This window comes from Pieris napi, chromosome 10, assembly GCF_905475465.1.
Source record: "Pieris napi chromosome 10, ilPieNapi1.2, whole genome shotgun sequence".
NCBI lineage: Eukaryota > Metazoa > Arthropoda > Insecta > Lepidoptera > Pieridae > Pieris > Pieris napi.
Genome location: NC_062243.1, coordinates 6,499,737 through 6,519,881, shown reverse-complemented (window position 1 = coordinate 6,519,881; position 20,145 = coordinate 6,499,737). Strand labels below are relative to the sequence as shown.

The window sequence follows — 20,145 nt, the reverse complement described above, 5'->3', positions numbered from 1 at the left end:
TGTTATTGCGTCGCGTTTTCATTTATCATTGTCTCATAATGTGTCCTGTCCATTTCCATTCCAATCTTTTACTAGAAGTGACATCGTCACATCTTTTATTTCTTCTAGATTTACTCTATCTTCCAATTTCAGGCCTAGAACACTCATTTCGATACTATTTTGACATACTCTTAGTTTGTTTTCTTGTTTATCAGTAAGACTTGTTATGAGTGTAGTAACATTTATAAAGTTGTATATAAAAATATATTTTAGTAAGAAACGTAGTGTAAAAAATATGTAATATAAATGTTACTTATTCCTAACGACCAGTCTTTTGGATGATTTTTCATTATATTTCTTTAATATAATACTAACAATTACTAATAGAAATCTAAATATTTGGTATATATATAACAAAATCATTCCCGACAAATACTAAAGTTTATATTTTAAGACTTGCGAATCTAAATCAAAGCTTATACCGGGGCTCGCTCTGAACTCTTTCAGTAAAGCTTGGCATTAACTGGTATTTATTGCGTCCGATACAAGTTCTAACTTCACTAGTTGTTTGTTAACACTTGGATGTGCTATCTCACTGACTTGGAATACTGAGATGGATCTTTAATTTATTTTATTTTGCGAGTAATCGTTTTCTTTTGAGATATTGTATTAATAAAAATTATATTTTGTACAAGTTACTCAGTGATAAAACGACACATTGTTCTTTATTACCATCTTCAATGAGAAAATAAAATAATTTCCATCTCTTAAAATATAACATGAACCATAGGCAATCGTCAAAAACGTCACGCCAAACTTATTATATAAAGGTGGGAACTGACCAACGTTACGAGGTGTAATGTAACATGTAATGTAATGTTACACAGCGAGCATTCGTGCAGTCAGTACGTCGTGTTACGCGGAAACCAGCAAGCAACGAGCCGCTCGTTGCTCGCTTTGAGTGCTCCACCCGGCTGTCGGTTTTTTGGCGAATCCTTTGACTGTTACGCGGTTCAGTAATTACGCGTCGCACGTCGCGAGTGATCATGATTATGATTTTCTATAAATTGTGTCTTTTTTAAGTACTTTTGGTCCAATTAAATTCAACAGTTCTTCAAAATCGAGACCTGCGTACAAAGTTTTTATACTGTCCAGTAATCATTTGGTTTTTAATATTGCAATCAATAACAAACCACCTCATACGCCTGTGTTTTTAAATAAGTTTTATGTCCAGTTATCTTTTTTTATTCTTCTTAATTTGGATGAAACAATAATTAAATAGAATGAAAGATATCAACATTACCACTATCACATCTCGTGAACACTGGCGGCGAAAGTGGAGCACATAGTTTTGACGAGCATGTTACGCCGATTTTAGAATACAGCGTAACATGCTTGATGCGTAACACGCTCGATGCGAATGCTACATTACACCTCGTAACTTTGGTCAGTTCCCACCTTTAGACACATAGACAGAATATCCATTGGTGCACAGCTAGGGATCCAACTTACGACCTCATAGATGAGTGTTGCACGCTGAAGCCACTAGGCCAAAATTGCCGTTAGAGATTATTTAAGTCATTAGCTTAATAATTATAATATTACAATGCAAATAAATTTTTTGAAAAAACATTTTCGCAATTATTTCATCATAAATTTCATAGAAAATCCACTTATAAGAATATAAAGCGAAAGATAAAACGTTAGAGAGCTTCCTTTGTGAATGGTCAACAATATCTCTACTCTAGACTTTGAATGAGTCTACGGACTTAGATTAGTCGATAAAATTGTATGCCAAAGATAGTATATGTAGTTTTGTTTAACTGATCATCGCTTCGTCAATTTTATATTCACTGTTTTGCCCTCTTCGTTATTAGATATAATAAAAACATATTAAAGCATTCTACGAATAATTTTCTCAATAGCAAATGTCTACAGTACAATTTACATTCGGAATAAAAAAGTATATTGAAAGAAAATTGCTCAAAGCGTCCCTACTTTAAAGCATTTTATGCCAATAAAGTATTTAATTTCTCCGTGAAATGCGGTCAAAGGCTTATTTAGTGATTTATTTTAATTGAAAAAGTCTATTCAATTAATTTTTCCGTTCAACCAGTTTTGTGTAAGTCTTGAAGATTTGTGTTCAATATTTCTTTATGAATATAAATGTTAGCGTTTTTTCTAAAGTAAACATTATTAATAATATAAAATGGCATATTAAAACAATCATTTTGTACTTGTTGAATAAATTTTGACCTCGCGTTCAATTGAAGACGTTTTTACATATGAATAAATGTCAACAATATTTCTGGATTAGCACCAAACCAAAATCAAACAGGAAGGAAATGTAAGTCACATATCCACTCTTATCCCATCTTATTGGTTGGACTTACTCTAAAACCAATTATTAATACTATTAACCTAATAAATAGAGATACACAAATAATACACTGTAAAACTTAAAACAAAAGATCTGCATAATAAACATATGTTAATATAAAATTATGAATGCAATCAAGCAACCGCAGTGTTGAGTCTAACACAGCTTGTTTTTAGACTACAGTAGGTAATATATCATTATATTGTGAGTTCATTAGCCCAAAAAACGAGTTTTTGATAAAACTATACAGATTGTCTGTTTTGGATGTTATACGATGTTGCAAGTTTCGTATATCGATACCAACTTCATTGCCAAAAGTTTTGTTTTTCCGTATAGATAAGCTTGTCCAAGAGAATAGAGGGATTTTATTCTACTTTCCAAACTAATATGTGTCTCCATGGCACAGTTGGTATGCGTTTTATCTCAAAGGTTCATGATTTAGAGTATTACGATTCTAGTAGTGTACTAGAACCACTCCTTACTTGGAAATTGTATTCGTTTTTACAACAAACTCCCAAGCGAAATTAGAGAATTATCACTAAATAAATTCAAAGCCCTCGTTAAACGAAAATTAATAAATAAAGCTTTTTATAAATTTGAGGAATACGTAAATGATCCTAATCCTTGGGATTGATTTGTTCCAGTTCAAACAATTTGTATGACAATACTTGGCGATTAAAAAGAGTGGCGGAAAGTTTCTTGCCAGTTCTTCTTACCCGCTCTACGCCCTTGACATGCGAACTGGTAGTAAATATAAATTCACAATTAATTTAACTTGACAATTCATAAGTGTATTTGTTTACCTACATAAATAAAGATATTTTGAGTTTAAGCTTAAAGTAGTATAGTATGAGAAATAAGGAAAGACCACATGTTAGTAAATTATATATAATAAACTTTTTAGAGTATTACGAAGTAGAAAATCTAGAATAAATCAGCAAAATTTGCGTATTTCACTAACTCTAGCGCGGACAAGAATTGTTTGTTCGATTAGATATTAATTTATTTGTATTTTATATTCACGTAAAACGTGTAATAATATTGAAACTATGATAACCATCTCGAGACTGATACATTTATTCATGTAAGAAATCTGTAAACATTACCGACCCAAGCCCGTGAGCGTGCATAAACCTCTCTGCCATATTAAATAACGCCTCTACACAAATACGAATCGGTTTTAACAAACAAACCATAAATTTGAAGATTTAAAACGCTTTTATCTGGCGACGTAGAACAACACTGTTTTGAGTGCGTTGAAATCGTGAAAACTGCTGAAAATATCGGCTCTCTTTGGATATATATAGGTTTATAAAACGTTTGTTGTTAACGTAATAGAACAGTTGTAAATATAGCCATTACAAACTAATAAATTACCACCGGGAAGCCTCTTGCCTTGCATTTAAACATCTTGCCTTATGTATTTCATCCACGAACTCAGGCAGCCGAAAGAGATTTAAAAAGTGTATAACAACGTAACTACAGATAAAAAATTATATGTAAAATATACATGGTAAAATCTAGCATAAAGAACGAAAAACATAAACAGTAATATCCGTATGGAATTGAACCATTATTATCTTCATAAAGCTGTTTTTCGTTGGCATATTAATTAATCTCCCGGGTGTTATTGGTATTAATGCGATAAAAATGTGGGCCGCGCTGTCCACAGCGTCGTAAACATGAGTATGAAGACAAATGTATTGGAAATATGTAAATATTGGTCTAGTACGGGTTTTTACGGAATATTGGCTTCATTTTATACTGCTTTGCACTGGTTTATTTACGCGCTTAAATGACTGAGTGTGGATGAACAGTTGAAGTTGAAGTGAAGTTTCATAGGTATATGGGGTGTAAAACGGGGGTCACGACGACTGAAACACAACGTATTACTGGTATACCAGAGTCAAAGAACGCACAAAATTTAAAAAAAATCTTAATTATACATATAACGAACTGTCTGATTTTTGATGCCGTTTTTTTATTATTCAAGTAATAATAATAAAATAACTTAATAGCAAACATGCATGTAAAGTTATATTTTTTCTTTATTTAAAAGATAATAAAATTTACGTGAACAATACTCCCAAAATAAAAGCTCAGTATCGACTTACAAAGGCGTCATTTAAGATGGATTATAAGTCGAACAAAGGAGAAAGAATTAAACAGTTGAATGTGACATTTATTTCGTTTTGAATGCGTCATTGAACATTCGCGGTATCCTTCATTTTATATCGGATAATTTCATTTATTTCGATACATTTAGTTTTCGGTTTCTGATCAAGATAGTTACGTGTTTGTATTTGTCTTAAGTGAAGACTCGCACATACTATAATCCTTAGAGTCTATAATTAAGTAACATAAACAAGCTCATACCAAAATAATATATAATTAGACAACCATACGTAATTATGGGCAATTTAATTATAATTAACTATATACCTAGTATAATTAATTATTAATTAATTGGTATTATTAGTGTTATAAAGATTACCTTTATTATCTATAATGTTATTGTTGACAAAATGTTTAGCAGTTATTACGATGCGTATACAAACCAATCTCAAAGAAGTGTTGGCCTAGTGGCTTCAGCGTGCGACTCTCATACCTGAGGTCGTAGGTTCGATCCCCGGCTGTGCACATATCTTTCTATGTGCGCATTTAACATTTGTTCGATAGGTGAAGGAAAACATCGTGAGGAAACCACCATGTATTACCCAAAAAGTCGACGTCATGTGGGCACTGGAGGCTTATCACCTACTTGCCTATTAGATTTAAAAATGATCATGAAACACATTCAGAAATCTGAGGCCAAGACCTAAAGAGGTTTTAGCGCCACAGATTTTTTTTATACAAACCAATTTGATCACTATAGGTAATGATATTGATAGTCTCTAAGTTTTTTCTATTGTTAACTCTAGTTCTATTCCAAAGCTAATTTAAAAGTTTATGAAACATGAATTTTACGTTTATTACAATAACTAAACTAGAATAACAAATTCACCGTGTATCAAGTTCACAGTGATTTTTCTTGATAAAAAGTATCGGAGGCTGAATATACTTGAACTAAGTAAGAGGCGATAATAACTGGAAAGAATATTAAGATTTGAGAAGCCATAATAACCTGCCGTTTAACGTTACGAGCGAACTTCTAACGAGGATCATAAACTCGATATTTACTTTACCTTTCGAAGCACGAAATCGTAAAGTGTAACAAGTCGAAAATGTCAAACTTTTGATACGATTTTAAGTTCTTTGTCAACGTTTTACGGATTGTTATCGTGAAAATGTACCGATGTGTTTTCAAACTTTCTATATTTCATGAGTTAAAGTTTTTTGTTGCTTTATTAATTTGAAATTATAGCAATTGTATTTATTTTTTTATTTTTTGACACGGTTCGTTATTTTATCTTAGTTTATTTTAATCCATAATACGAATTAAATACATTGTTATAAAAAATAATATACTAAAGTTTGCTCAGGTGTTAGCGTAGTGGTTAAGCATAGTTCTCAAACTTAAGGTCGCCCAATGAAAGTGCGCTGGCGCAACCATGCTGTTCTTTATATAGGCATTCATGTTCCTATATATAGGCGCATTAGATATTTTCTGCAGTGATGCTAAATATTGTAAGGAATCGAACATATCTTCCTTGCCAATAAATAAAATATTCAGTGTCATACGAATATTTAATTACTATTATTATTTTTTGTCTACTATTATTATTATTATTATTTTTTATAGAAAAGAGGGCAACCGGGCTAGAGGCTCACCTGATGTTAAGAGATACCGCCACCCATGGACACTCAATGCCAGAGGGCTCGCGAGTGCGTTGCTGGCCTTTTAAGAATTGGTACGCTCTTTTCTTGAAGGACCCTAAGTCGAATTGGTTCGGAAATACTTCAGTGGGCAGTTGGTTCCGCATAGTAGTGGTACGCGGCAAAAGTGCCTTGAAAAACGCTCAGTTTGTAGGTCAGAGTCGCACTAACTGTTGCGGTCTCTGCTAGAATGACCAGCACTGTGGAACACGGCTGCTCCACAGCATAATGCTGAGCCAAGGCCAGTTATAACCACAACACACACACTTATTATAAGTACCTTATTCCTTTAATTTTCTTTACATAATTATTTGGCCTCTTTTGATTATTATTATTATTATTTTGTATGTTTCTGTGTGTGTGTTTCGTTAGTAATAAATGTTACGTCTATGTCTATATCTATGTACAGTTCTACAAAATTTGGATTAAAAATCAATTTCTATTACGTCAATTATACAAATAAATATGAAAATGCTACAAAATCCTTGTTACAGGTACAGTCAGCACGCTAAAGTTCCTGCAAATTCACGTACCGAAGGCAGTACTAACGGGGCAGAACGTAGAACTCATGTGCACTTACGAGTTAGAAGGAGCGCAGCTTTACTCCATACGATGGTATAGAAATATGATAGAATTTTATCGGTACGTGCCCAAGGAGTCGCCCGCGACTAAAGTGTTTCCCGTTGCTGAGATCAAAGTCGATGTGAGTACATATAATATATATATATATATAATAGTATAACAATATGGTCGACTTTTTGGATTTTAAAATCTAAGTTAAACTATTAACTTTCGCCTTAGTTTTAAAGTACATATACTAGATCTCCAGTATTAGATACTATGAGCCTTTATTCACTGAAAATATATAAACAAAAACTGAATGTTAATGCTGTATATTTAACTTATAATTTTTATCAAAGAAATGTTTTTTGTCAGGCTGTTCTTTGCCGTAGGCCTCGCCTTTCGTATCCCTTCGGTAATTCACCCTCCCAGAAAAGAGATGGGACTCTTTAGTATCGCCTCCTGCCAAAACAATAATCGTTTTCGTTTTAATACATAATTTTAATAAACGTAAAACTCTGCCCCATGCCCCAATGGAGGGAGGTAAGGGGGGTTTAAAAAATAAAATTAATGGCATCGTAGCTTCTTAGCGTTTTTAGTATTTGTATTTCTTTCCTCTTAAGTATAATGTATAAGTGAAGCGTCATTTAGGAAGCTCCATGTCTAAATCAGAATGTATTGTTATTGTATGCGTTGTAATAATTTAATTGTAATTGTTTATAGGTGGCAAGATCAGATCAAAATCGCGTAGTGCTAACTGAAGTGGATAGAACCTTAACTGGCGAGTACCAATGTGAGGTGTCGGCTGATGCACCTCTATTTCATACAGACATCAAAGCATCGGAAATGGTCGTTGTTGGTATGTAAAAAAAAGTTTGAAGTTGTTTTTTTTACAATAGGGGGTAAACGAGCCTGCGGGACGTCCAAAAAGGGCATCGCAGCCAATAGACACCCATTTTTAGTGGGTGCGTTGCCGGCCTTTGAGGGAGGAGTACCCTCGATTTTTAAACGTGCCTTGTGAAACGTACTGTGGAAGACCTCCAACCATCAAGATGATGTTGGTGAAATTTAGAACTCATACGGCTCGTAATAATACGTTATGTACATAGAATAGTACCAAATAAAGGTTCACTACAACTTCTAACAAGGTTCCAATAGCCAACGCTTGGTTACTGCCAACTTCTAACTTGACAGGAGTCTTGACTATATGGATTGTTGAAATTTAATAGATCCTAATTCCTAAAAAGGAGGGGAAATTTTAATTTGCTATTCAAGATTCAATAATTTACATAATAAGTTAAGTGAGAGTCCAAAACTTTGAGTAATACAAGTTTATAAAATAAATTATATACTGTGACAATCTGGCACCTGTCGTCGTCGAGAATTTTTAATCTATTTGCGAGTGAAAAAAAAGTAAGAAAATCAACAGTGTTTACATGAATAATTACTTGGCTCTACGTTCGTTCGGAATGACTTGTGCATACTAAATCGTTTTCATTTTGTTTCGATTTAATGGGCTTCGCGATTTGTTTGGTTTCCTTTGATTTCATGTTCGCTCGCTTATTAAATTTTGTTATATTGAAAAGGAAACTGGTACAATCTGGATGCTTAATTTGTATCAGTTTTCGATGTGATTTTTAATAGGAAAGAAATCATTCTAGTATTCTAACTTAGTGTTAGACCTAATGTCTCGGACTGTATGAGGCACTGAAATCCTGAAGGCATGGGGCTGATACATTTCTGGGTTAGTTTAATTCATAATATATGTAAGCTTAGCTCTGTGGATCTGGCGACATTAATCTTTATGTCTATATCGCTGTGTCCAAAGTTTTTCTTCCCTATACGAACTTGTGTTCATCGCGTTCTTAGAACGACACGAGTATGGCCACCACTAATACACAATCAATGCAAAAAAAATATTGGAAGTGTTTAAAAAGTCTGCACAAGTCAATAAGGATATATTGGATATAAAGAACATACTTAAAGGAATAGTTTAATAGTAATAACATATTAATGAACAAGTTTAAGTCTGACAAAATCTGAATTTCATTGAATACTGTTGAATTCCTAGTACCGCACATACCTAACATTTTTATTAGAAAAGTGAAATATTGCATATTCAGACGCAGCTGGCATTTTGTCGAACCTCCGAAAACAAACGGGCCGGCTCGATTTCAATCTGTTTTTGTTTTTCAACTAGCCTTTGTCGGGTTTGACAAGCAGTGCGATACGCTTTAGATTTTATATATTTTTCATCAGACCGATCTACCTCAAATATAAAATTCGAATAGAACATTTTGTTGATTGGAAACACACCGTGGCTCTTGACAATTTTGGTCTTTAATTCTATTTTATATATTATTTATAATACCTAATCTACCTTACCTTTTTTTTTTACTTGGGGAAATGCATTGCGCATACCCTACCGCGGTGCGACTGCTTAGTGCGGGAGGGTTATGTGGGACTCGCGAATGTGCATACCCACTAAAACCCCAAGGCGCCACCAACAATCGCCTTAGGCGGGATGCGGTAACAGCAGAGCCTTATCCGCTTCCCGACATGCGATGCGCCGGTTGTGTCCGCCTCTCCCCGCCCATTGTTGATTTGTGAAGATACTTGAAACAGCAAGTTTCCTTCACAGATCGGGCCATACGCTTTTAGGAATAGCTAGGGGAGATCGGGTCCAGTGCTTGCAGGGATGGATCACCATCCCTTCTTTTGAACGCATGGACCTCTGCTTCCCCGCTTGGGCACTCTTTAGGTGGCGAGGATTTGACGGGTCTGCGGTTTCTTTCGCCGCCGCGGACGGGTTCCGGGACAAAGCTCCCTGGTTCTTCCCGCTTCTTCTTTGACTTTCATGACCGACTCGCAGAAATTATAGAAGATTTTCCATGAGCCGTCATTTTCTGCGCTCAATATGGCTTTCACTACGTTTGGCAGTATTGCGTCCTCGCCCTGGAGAGCATCTAACAGAGGTCTCCTTTCCGCTTCCTTAATCTAATCTACCTTACCTAGCTGAACTCCGACCAACGTCTGTACTAATGTCCGGTTTCAGTATATAAAGCTCCAGCGGAGTGTTCCCGGCTATCGTTGCCATTAATGTTTTAGGACAGTGGGCGAACGGGCAGTAGGCTCATCTGATGTTCATTAACACGCCACCCATGGACACTCAATGCCAGAGGGCTCGCGAGTGCGTTGCCGGCATGTTTTCTTGAAGGACCCTAAAACGTAATGGATATAGCAATATTTCACTGTACTGTAATCATAATTAAAGTTATAATATCAAATAGTGAAGTCAAACGACAAAATTTGGATAAAAACGATGACAAGATAATAATCGTTATAACAATTTATGCTACATTACACTACATTCTAATACAAATCGTTAATTTGTATTAGAAAAAGAATAAATAAAAAAAACGGAAAAACAATAACTAACCTTAAAATATAAAAGGAGTCCCTTTATCAAAAAGTAATTAACTTGATGTGGTAGTTTCTCACTGACTACTATTGCTGGAAAGTTTTAATTAAATAATAACAAAAAAAAATATTATTCTTACCGCATTACACTACTTCCATATAACAATGGAAAACAAATAAATAAAAGTTACATTAATTCGAATATAGATCTCTAGTGGAACAGATTAAAAATAAAACAAGAAAATATTGAAAGAGAGTTGATATTATTTGATGGTACCCTGTATTTTTCAATCGTTTAATTGATTTCATAGAAATCCTTTTAAATTTAACCAATTTTAATCCATGTGTTTAACCATACACAATGTAGTTACTAATTAATTAATCACTCACAATTAATCCCAACTTAATTCATATCCAACCTATTTGTTCGCAAATATACTAAAAGGTCCGATTTCATTCAATTCCACTCATTCATGCGAATTCGTTCAATACAGTCCACTCTTGAATGGAAATCATTCGTTTTCTTTGTTGAGAAAATGCTTAGGGAAACTTTATTTTGTTTTAGTAGAAACATTTTGTTCGTTTTTCTGAACGAAAGAAGGATGAGTTTGGTCAGACTTAAGTTATAATGAAGACCTTTTTGGTTTCGTGTTTTTCACTGTTATATATCAAGTCATTATTAACACAATGTAGTTGGGGAATTTATTATTAAGTATAAATATTTATATAAGTCAAAGATAATATGATAAGAGAACACGATGTTATTTGTTTTATTAAAATGTCAATATCATAGACATATTACATGTTGTAAATTGTCAATGTGTCAAAGTCAATTCGTGAATTGGATCGATCGTTGTCCGTTGAGCTCAGTTGCTACCTGAACGGCACCTGCGCCGGTAGTGCCCAATGACTTATTTTAAGTTGAAATCCAAATGTCAGACGACGATAATGATAACTATCTGGCTAATATTAATTGCAATATACATAATATTTTTTGAAGACATAGTTTTTTTTATATTTTTTTGGTATTTATGGTCTTGAGAACTTTGGGTTTAAGTCCCGGGTCCCACAATAATTGCATACCGGTTAATTGGTACCATCGTAAACAACATTTTTATAGTTTAGTTTTACTTTATTTAAAAGACATATTTATTACTCACATTCCTCTGCTTACGATAAAAAGTGTTTACGTGTAAAGAGACAAATAAAGCTTTAGCTAAAATAAGTTAGTAGGTAGTTATAGACTTAGATAATATAATTAACATCGATATACAATAATTGCCTATAAACACCATACGTCATATTTACCCTAATCTTTATTTTATTCAAAACTGGAATCGCAAAATTTAAATGTATAGTTTCAAGGCATTGTCTTTATCGTCAATGGGATGACCGTTTTAAAAACAAGAAAAATACAGTTGCGTGCAAACGTGCTTTCCAGATAAACGAATCGACGGGATTACAAAGTTTAAACCAGGTTTAAAGCCATTGTATTTTCCGATTTTTACTGAAATTTTCCTTTAGAATGAAACTGTACGTGCTGATTCTGTGCTTCCTCGTTTAGGTCATGATTGAGATAATTGGTGCCAAAATCGGCTTTTCAATAGTTTTAACAAGTTTTTTGTGAAGTAGCCACGGAGCTAGACACAATGGTGTACCCATCCCAAAAAACTGGCTAACATATACTAGCTACCTTCGGGATTATAAACGGCATTAATTAATATTGTATAAAGATAATATTATTGTAGCAATAACTACAATCTGTGCTTACATGAAATGCGCTAACGAACTTACTCCAGCCGCTGCGGCTATAGAGAACTTCTCGTCCTTAGCAACAGTACTTCCAGCGCCGACTAGTGGTTAAACTGTTGGAGGATCCTTCCCTTAGGTTGAAGGAACAGTACAACATCCTTCCTCCATATTATATATTTATTTAAACATCCATTACGTTCATATCATTTATTACGTACAGAAATTTATAAAAAATTAACGGTTAATCAAATTTAAATAAATAAATTAATAATATACATATTTAATGTATAGATTAGGTACCTTCATATTCTTCATTAAACTATTAATTTCATTAATAGGTCAAGTTTATCTATTTTAAACTAGCTGCCCCCGCGAACTTCGTTTCGCCTTAATATGTTTTTTCCATAGCCTACCTTTTTAGTAGGTATATACCAACATTTGAAACATTTTGCAATGCTACCCCATATAGGTTGTTCTATTTTCAATAAATACTCTAATTGGTCCAGCCATCTTCCAGTTTTGCGATTTTATTTATATAGCTGATACCAGAATGATAAAAACAGAGTAGAAAGAAAACACTGAGTAACTATTTGAGTCTATTAATACGTATGAGAGTATATCGTACCATAATATAGGAATTAATTACATTGTTACAGAGCCTCCGTTAATCGGCCCGAACATAACATCGGATAGGATGACATATGTGGGAGGAGATCACATTGAAGCGAATTGCTCATCACCACCCTCGCTACCCGCAGCTAACATCACGTGGTACGTCAATGAGCAAATGGTGAGTGTATCATAATAATAAAGTTGTTTTTTTATAGAACAGAGGGCAAACGGACAAGAGGCTCTCCTGATGTTAGGTGATAAGCCGCCCATGAACTCTCTCAATGCCAGTGGGCTCGCGAGTGCTTTGCCGACCTGTAAAGGTTTAATTATTACCATTTATATAAAGTCGAATTTAAGACAATGTTTACCTTAGCTGCCACATATTAATTACGTAAAAAAAACACTTTGGTAATAAAAAAAATAACCTGTACCAGAGTTCCCTCTATTCTCGTATTGCGACATTGTGCAGGTCTAACATCTACGGATCTGACCATCGCTTACCTTAATTTAGTGTCTTCTAAGGGAAGATTTAGAGTGTTCTATGACTTCTGTATGTAAAAATTCCGTTTAGAATCAGTAATTTTTTTTTTCGTTCATAAATGATAATCATCTTTGACGTCGGACTATCTTATCCGTATACTATATCAAGTAAAAATTATCACTGGTATATAAAACAAAATTAAATTTATGTATTACTTAAACAGATATTGGTGGTAGTATAGTAAAAATGGTCACGGTCAAAAATCGTGTTATGTGAAAAATTCGCGAAATAATGATTTAAGAAAATGTATAAAACGACCCCAAAAGTAATTTAAATACAGAATAAACACGGTTATCGTCTAATGTCAACAAAAATAACTAAAATTACGACAATGTATATGTCATGAGTAATTAAACCAGCTTTTTCGAGAATTATTCCACATTAAAATTACGCTGACTCATAATTAAGGCTCTAACAATTAATGATACTTGGCACACTTTTAACGTAATAAAATGGAAACGTAATGTTACGTAAGGTATAACAGAGGTCGAACTGCGGTTTTAAATTTTTCGCCGGTACGTTTAACCACATTCATGATTTTTTGTGTTCTTTCTTTTAACCGAATAGGTACAGAGATGTTTCAATGAATACTATGTTATAGTTGGTTAATTTATATTTACTTAATATATTAATTAAAATACTATAGTTTAAATTAGTTAATAATAGTTTATATTAAATTATTGAAAATTCTTACTAAAAGTTTTCTGAGTCAACGGGATGCTTTAAATAATAAAGGATAGTATACCCTTGGCCATCAGAGTCGAAATAATCAAAGTATTAGGATACCTAAAGAGTGATGGAATTCAGCTGCGTAATTTAATACCTTACGGGTTAACGGGTCTACGGGATTTAAATAATAGAGGATTTTCACTCTATATTCTCACGTTTCAGCTTAAATGAATGCTAAATTATTAAACTATATTAATGATTATACTCTTGGACTGTAACTCTGGCGATTTAGGTAATCGCCGCGTTTATAAAACTAAACAACCTGATTGAGCAAAATGTACAACCTCGGCTCGGAAATAAATCGTATAAAGTACGATTAGGACCAATAAAATACTTTTAATAAAGTCGCTATATTTTGTTCAAAAACTTACTAGTAATAATTTCACGGGCTACGTTTAAACTTTTTAAATAGATCGAGAAAAATAAAAAACACCCAATACATTGAATAGTTTTAATAAGGGACATTTATCGTAGCGAATTTTAGAACTATATATTAGTCAAACAATCCCAAATGTTCGATTGCTAATCTCCCTGCTAAAGCACTGTAGGAGTTTATAAGTGGCGTATATTCCGAACTTAAGCTAATTGGTGTAAATTGCCGCAGGTGCCGAGTTTCACGGCGAACCACGTGACGAACTTTACTAACGGATATGCGTCGAGTTTGTCTACTTTGGAGCTCGAGACAGCTGTGTTATCTCCTCTTCCTATGCTTATGATACGGTAAGATCTTATCACTATTATCTTAGTTTTGCTATTGTTCAACTTAGCCTTATCTATCTATATCTATCTATCTATCTATCTAGAAATCTATCTATCTAGAAAACTATCTATAAAATATGTATGTTTATAAAAACCTTTATACTCATGGAATGGGATTGGAACGTTCCTTTAAAACTACTATAACAAACAATCCATTAGAAATAATATTTATTTTAGATATAAAACGATTATCTTTTTTGTATAAGGTTTCATGTCATAAAGATTAAAAAGAGATTTTTCATTGTTAGTTTATTTGGTAATACATCCGTATGTGTGGAAATTGTGAGGTTTCTGTGTGACCAGAAACTAAGAATAACAGAACTAACAAACCTATTTGAAACATTACGTCAATACTAAACAACAAATATTCAACACAATACCAATAAGAGTTCAATCCTATTGATCTCAATTCAAATAATTTCAGTCACGGCGTACACCTATCGCCCTGCGTGAAATGTTTCACTGAGTTCCAATTTGAATGCAATATGAATAGAATAATATTATTGCAGTTGCGAAGCGTCAATATTCGACGTGTGGAAATCAGCAAGCCACGCCGTAGTCCTGAGGGAACGGAACGCGAACCCGGTTTCAGCGTTAGGACGGAGTTTGACAGGTATATTGGAATTTTATGTGAGCCTTCGCGACGTAAAGTGCTACAAGATAGTCATGCTACGTCGTAGGATTTCTCGCGTAGTCGTGCTACAGATTACAAGAGTCTGGTTTGTTTGACTCGAATTTTAATTTCTATTGTAATAGTTGATCAGCCTTCTGTGCCTTCCGATTCGAATTGTTTCACTACTACTGAAGTTAAAACCTAAAGCTGAAATATGTTTGGGAGCGTTCAAGTATTACGTCACGCAATTATTGGAGATTATTGACAGCCCCCCCCCGTAACGCGCGTAACGTTTTGTACCTAATAGTAAAACGTTTCGTGACCACCCAGTGACTCTTTAAATACCTAAAAGTCACCATTATGTGGTGTAGGTAGGTAGGTAGGTAGTAGTATGTTTTGCAAAGTCGAAAATAATATTAATAATAACGCGTAATTCAATCTCCGCCCCGCATCTTAACGTTTTACAAATAGACCCCCCTCCCAAAATTCGTTACGTAATACTTGAACGCTCCCTTAAATGTTTCTGAACATTCTTATTATGTAATAAATAAGTATATTTATTTTTACTTAACGTCACTTGAGTTTAAGCCGCTTAAGTTTTTCAACTGTGAACCCAATGTTATGTTAACAAATTGTAAAACTTAACATAATATTTCTTTTACAGGTGGCGCCACAGAAACTTGTATACCTTGTATACTTGTACTAGTTCTGCAGTCGTTTTTACAATTTTTACTACAAAATTATACGGAAACATCAATAAGATAGCTTCAAATTAGATATAAATGTAGAAATCAGGGTTTAAAATAATTTGTTTGTTCATAATGCTTGTTTTGTAGATTTGTATAAATATTTAAGTAAGTTAATTATTAACGATGTTTTTATAAATATATGTTTATAAAAATAACTCAAATATATTATTTAAAATGAAAACATTTCAAACAAAATAAAATTTCACTAGATTAAAACGCATCTAATTAAACAATTTACACATACTACTAAACCCTTGGTCTCAATGACTTCTTGGTCATTTTTATTTCATAGATAGGTGATCAGTCTTATGTCAGACAAAATATGTCATCGCTTTTTGGATTTGAGATATGCAGTCGGTTTCTTCACAATGCTTTTCTTCACCGTACAATTGAGGGTTCGATTAGCACACAGCAAGTTCATTAGTGCACGGCCGGAGTTCAGAACCTCTGAGATGATAGTTGCATCTTGAAACCACTAAGCCAACACTGTATTTTGGCATAACATTAGTTGTTTATATAAGCTCTGTGACATATAATGACAATGGCAGCTGACAGGAACGCCATTGATCCGACATATATATAAAGGAACAATCAAAAGAAAGATAATAGAAAAGAAAATAGAAGAGATGATCGAAGACGCGTTAAGGTATAAAAAATAATTGATACGCCATGTTCTCTGTTATGGCTTAACGTTTTTTCGTGATTTAAGTGTATGTATTGTTGTGTGTAATAAATTTTAAATTATTTTTAAGTTTACATAGCCACTGACGGGAAATCGCATACCATAACTTTTATTTTGATAAACCTTTTAATTGTAAAGACATAGATAACAGACTGAGTTATTTCATATATTTGGTTCTCGTTTAAGGTGTCAGTTTAGTACTAGTATAGTATTTATTCTATTTCTAATTATCTTAGATTTAATGGGCTTGTAATTAGAATAAATTGTAAGGCCTGGGATGATCTGTAAATATTTTAAAAAAATATTGGTTGTTTGTAAAGTAGGTTTACGATCGAGATGTTTACGTGATAACGTCTTATTGGTGATATAAGTTTTTGGGAAGTAAGGAATTAATGAAGATAAAAAATTTTTCAAATTTTAAATTACATCTATCGTTTTATTCACACTTTTGATGATAAATTTCGGGTGTAAAATGACAAGTTTACTTATTTGACTATGATATACATTTTTCTTCATACATTCACGGAATGACTGGCAGCGCTCGAGATGAGACGGGAGATCGGTCCGTCTCTCTCTCGTTATACCTGCGATCGCGCTCGTGAGGTTTTGGTGTGACACAAGTTTCTGAACATGTCACCCGACTAAAACGATTTTAAAGACGTTATCACGTCAAAAATCACGTTATATATGTTGTTAGAATGCATATATTAATTTATAGAACATTATTAATACCTACAAGGCTACTCTGTTATACCAATAACAACTTCCAGTCCCTCAACTTTGCAGAATAATATAAACATAAGCCCATAACAATAATTATGACGCCAACTTTCACAGATTTAATTAGTTTTTCAATATACCTCTGATGTCGAAAACTTCGAATTATGTGGTACGAAAACTCATCGTAATCAGTATTGGAATTGCTATTTAGATTACAGGGTATGCCTTCTATTTTAGTTAAAGAAAATATATATTATAGACTGATTACTTATTATTTGTATACAAGTGTACTGTAAATAAAGAAGTTGGTATGTGGATTTGTTATTTGGAAATAAGTATGAAATATTATGTACGTGATGTTTTCCCACCAGCGTAAAACGGCACATATTAGTTTGTTTTTATACCAATGGAATTACAAAATCACACAGAATTTTAAATATTTTGGACATTGAATTTAACTGTTTATTTAATAATAACCTAGACACATAGACCTAGTTTATTTTTAAGGCTTTAAGGCTGATTGGTTTACAATTTAAGAAAGGAATTTCTTTGAGAATGTCGATGATGGAATGGTTATTATTTAAAATAGTTCTTAGATACTGAAATTATGTAAATATGTCAAATTTAGGTAAATAATAATTTAAGGTTAATAAAAATACTTTAATTCAAGTGCCTATTTATTTATTATATTTAGTGAAAATACAAGTAAATTATTTCGTTATGCAGTTGTGAAGACTAAATTATTTAAAGTTTTCAAAATTTAAATAAATAAAAACATAATGCCATTGAACCTTCCACATTTTTTGAGTTTTCAAGGATTTCAACGTAATTTATTCACGTTAATGTTCACGTTCTACGTTTAAGTACGACATTATTACGTAAGATTTTAAATTATAAACAAGAATAAAATATCTTTACATGTTTGAAACAAGATCTATACATGCAAAGTATATAAAACATTGCGCTATTATTTCGTTTAAGTCACCCTACGATACATTGCCTTCGTTTTAAACTGTTGAATTTAAATATAAAGACAAATGTACGTTAGAAAATAATTTACTTTTTTATGCAGCGCAAATACGAAAGCATTAGCAAGCATAGTTTTACACGAAACAGATAAATAAGCTTGACAAAGTCTTTAGTCAAATTTAGTACCAGCCCTGCGATTTTGTAACTCACTTTTCGAACTCACACGGCGGTTTTCGCATCGGCGGTCGCTCTCTAATCAGTCGTGAAGCAGTCATTTTATGATTTGGCATTCTGAAAAGGTGGGATCTTGTAGTTTATTGTTTATAAGAATGCCAAATCATAAAATGACTGCTTCACGACTGATTTGAGAGCGACCGCCGATGCGATAACCGCTGTGTGAGTTCGAAAAGTGAGTTACAGAATCGCAGGGCTGAGCCTGTCGTCACCTTGACCTACTCTCCTATAAAGTATGATTGCTTAATCATAATGTTCTTTCTTATTTATCTATTCCGTAATTATCTTTGTATTGTACATATACCCTAATCGTTGGAATATGATGAAAATTAGGAATAAACTATAAGTAATATAAAGTTGTTAACATAGGTTATAAATTCATATTAATGGTAATTTTATATGTTCGCCTAATATACGGAAGTGATTTTAGTTTTAAATTTTAATAGTAAGGGCTAAAATAAACTAATTATTGTGAATAAATGTCGTTTTCTTTGTTAAGTGATATAATACATTAAAGTGAGAAAGTAGGACCTTAAAAAGCACTGGGTTTTTGACTCGTAAAAGTTGGAATGTTAATTAAATTTAATAGAAAAGATCAAGAGGATATTTGCAAATTATTCATTACCACTCGTCGAAGCCAAACGTCTAATTCAAATGAAAAAGGTACTGAACAAATCACACGCCATGCCATGAATTATTCATTCAAATGCATTAATAGAAGGTAAATTTGCGTTACATATACGAACAATAACTTTAGAACAATCTAAAATAACGATTTTACTTAACATATTTACTCATATTGTAGCATAAGATTCAAGAGACATGTAATTAGAGCTTTGACAATAGAACTGAACAAAAAAACGCTAGAGGGTAATTAACGAAAATCATAATGACTTTGAAACAAGGAAAGGAAACTAGTGAAGTATTTTTTTTTATATAATAGGGGGGCATAATATTATAATACATAAATCAATATGTTAAAAAATAACGCATCAAATAGACATGCATATTACTGTTTAATATTTTTATTGGTTAAAAGATTCGTCTCCAGAATCAATAAGCATTTGATAGCTTATTTATAATATGTTCTATCTATCTCTTTAATATTTAGATAGCTGTGGCAGTATAAACAAACTAATAATTGTCAACATTGTCTCTTCTTAGTAAGGTTGTTATTATAATATGTCGCACAACCTCTTACGCAAAAAGAAACTATAACTCTATTAGAATTATCATTGCTTTCCGACCGTCGTCTTAACCGACCGTCGGTTAGATAGAAAAATGGTGTCCTGAATTAAATGCACGCGAGTGTATGTATGAATGGGAGGTGCCTGGTTACGAACGATAATATTTCAACAATTGTTTATGAAAGGGAGGTCGAACGTATAAATTGGTTTGTTTTTTATTTCGCATATTAAATTCGAGACCTTTTCAACTGGTTTTGTATGGAGTTGATGGAGTGCGCATTTTTTAACAAAACACGGATATAACAAATAGCAGTCAGTGTATCGGACATAATATTCGCAGTTTAATGTTCCATGAGTTGAAATGTTTTATTCTGGGAATTACTACGAACAATCCATTTCTTTTAAAAGACCTCATTATTGAGAAAAATCTCCTACTACATAT

At 33.0% G+C, this 20,145-nt stretch overlaps 1 protein-coding gene across 1 annotated transcript in view; it reads left to right on the top strand.

Moving 5' to 3' along the window:
- The window catches only part of LOC125053276, a 95,284-nt gene extending 78,310 nt beyond the window's left edge, over nucleotides 1–16,974 (top strand). The window contains exons 3-8 of the mRNA XM_047654568.1: nucleotides 6,670–6,878; nucleotides 7,460–7,595; nucleotides 12,565–12,698; nucleotides 14,395–14,510; nucleotides 15,059–15,162; nucleotides 15,827–16,974. Of these exons, the coding sequence (XP_047510524.1) occupies nucleotides 6,670–6,878; nucleotides 7,460–7,595; nucleotides 12,565–12,698; nucleotides 14,395–14,510; nucleotides 15,059–15,162; nucleotides 15,827–15,927 (800 nt within the window). The 3' untranslated portion in view covers nucleotides 15,928–16,974. The remainder of the gene's footprint in view (nucleotides 1–6,669; nucleotides 6,879–7,459; nucleotides 7,596–12,564; nucleotides 12,699–14,394; nucleotides 14,511–15,058; nucleotides 15,163–15,826) is intronic.
- Nucleotides 16,975–20,145: the final 3,171 nt, after the last annotated feature.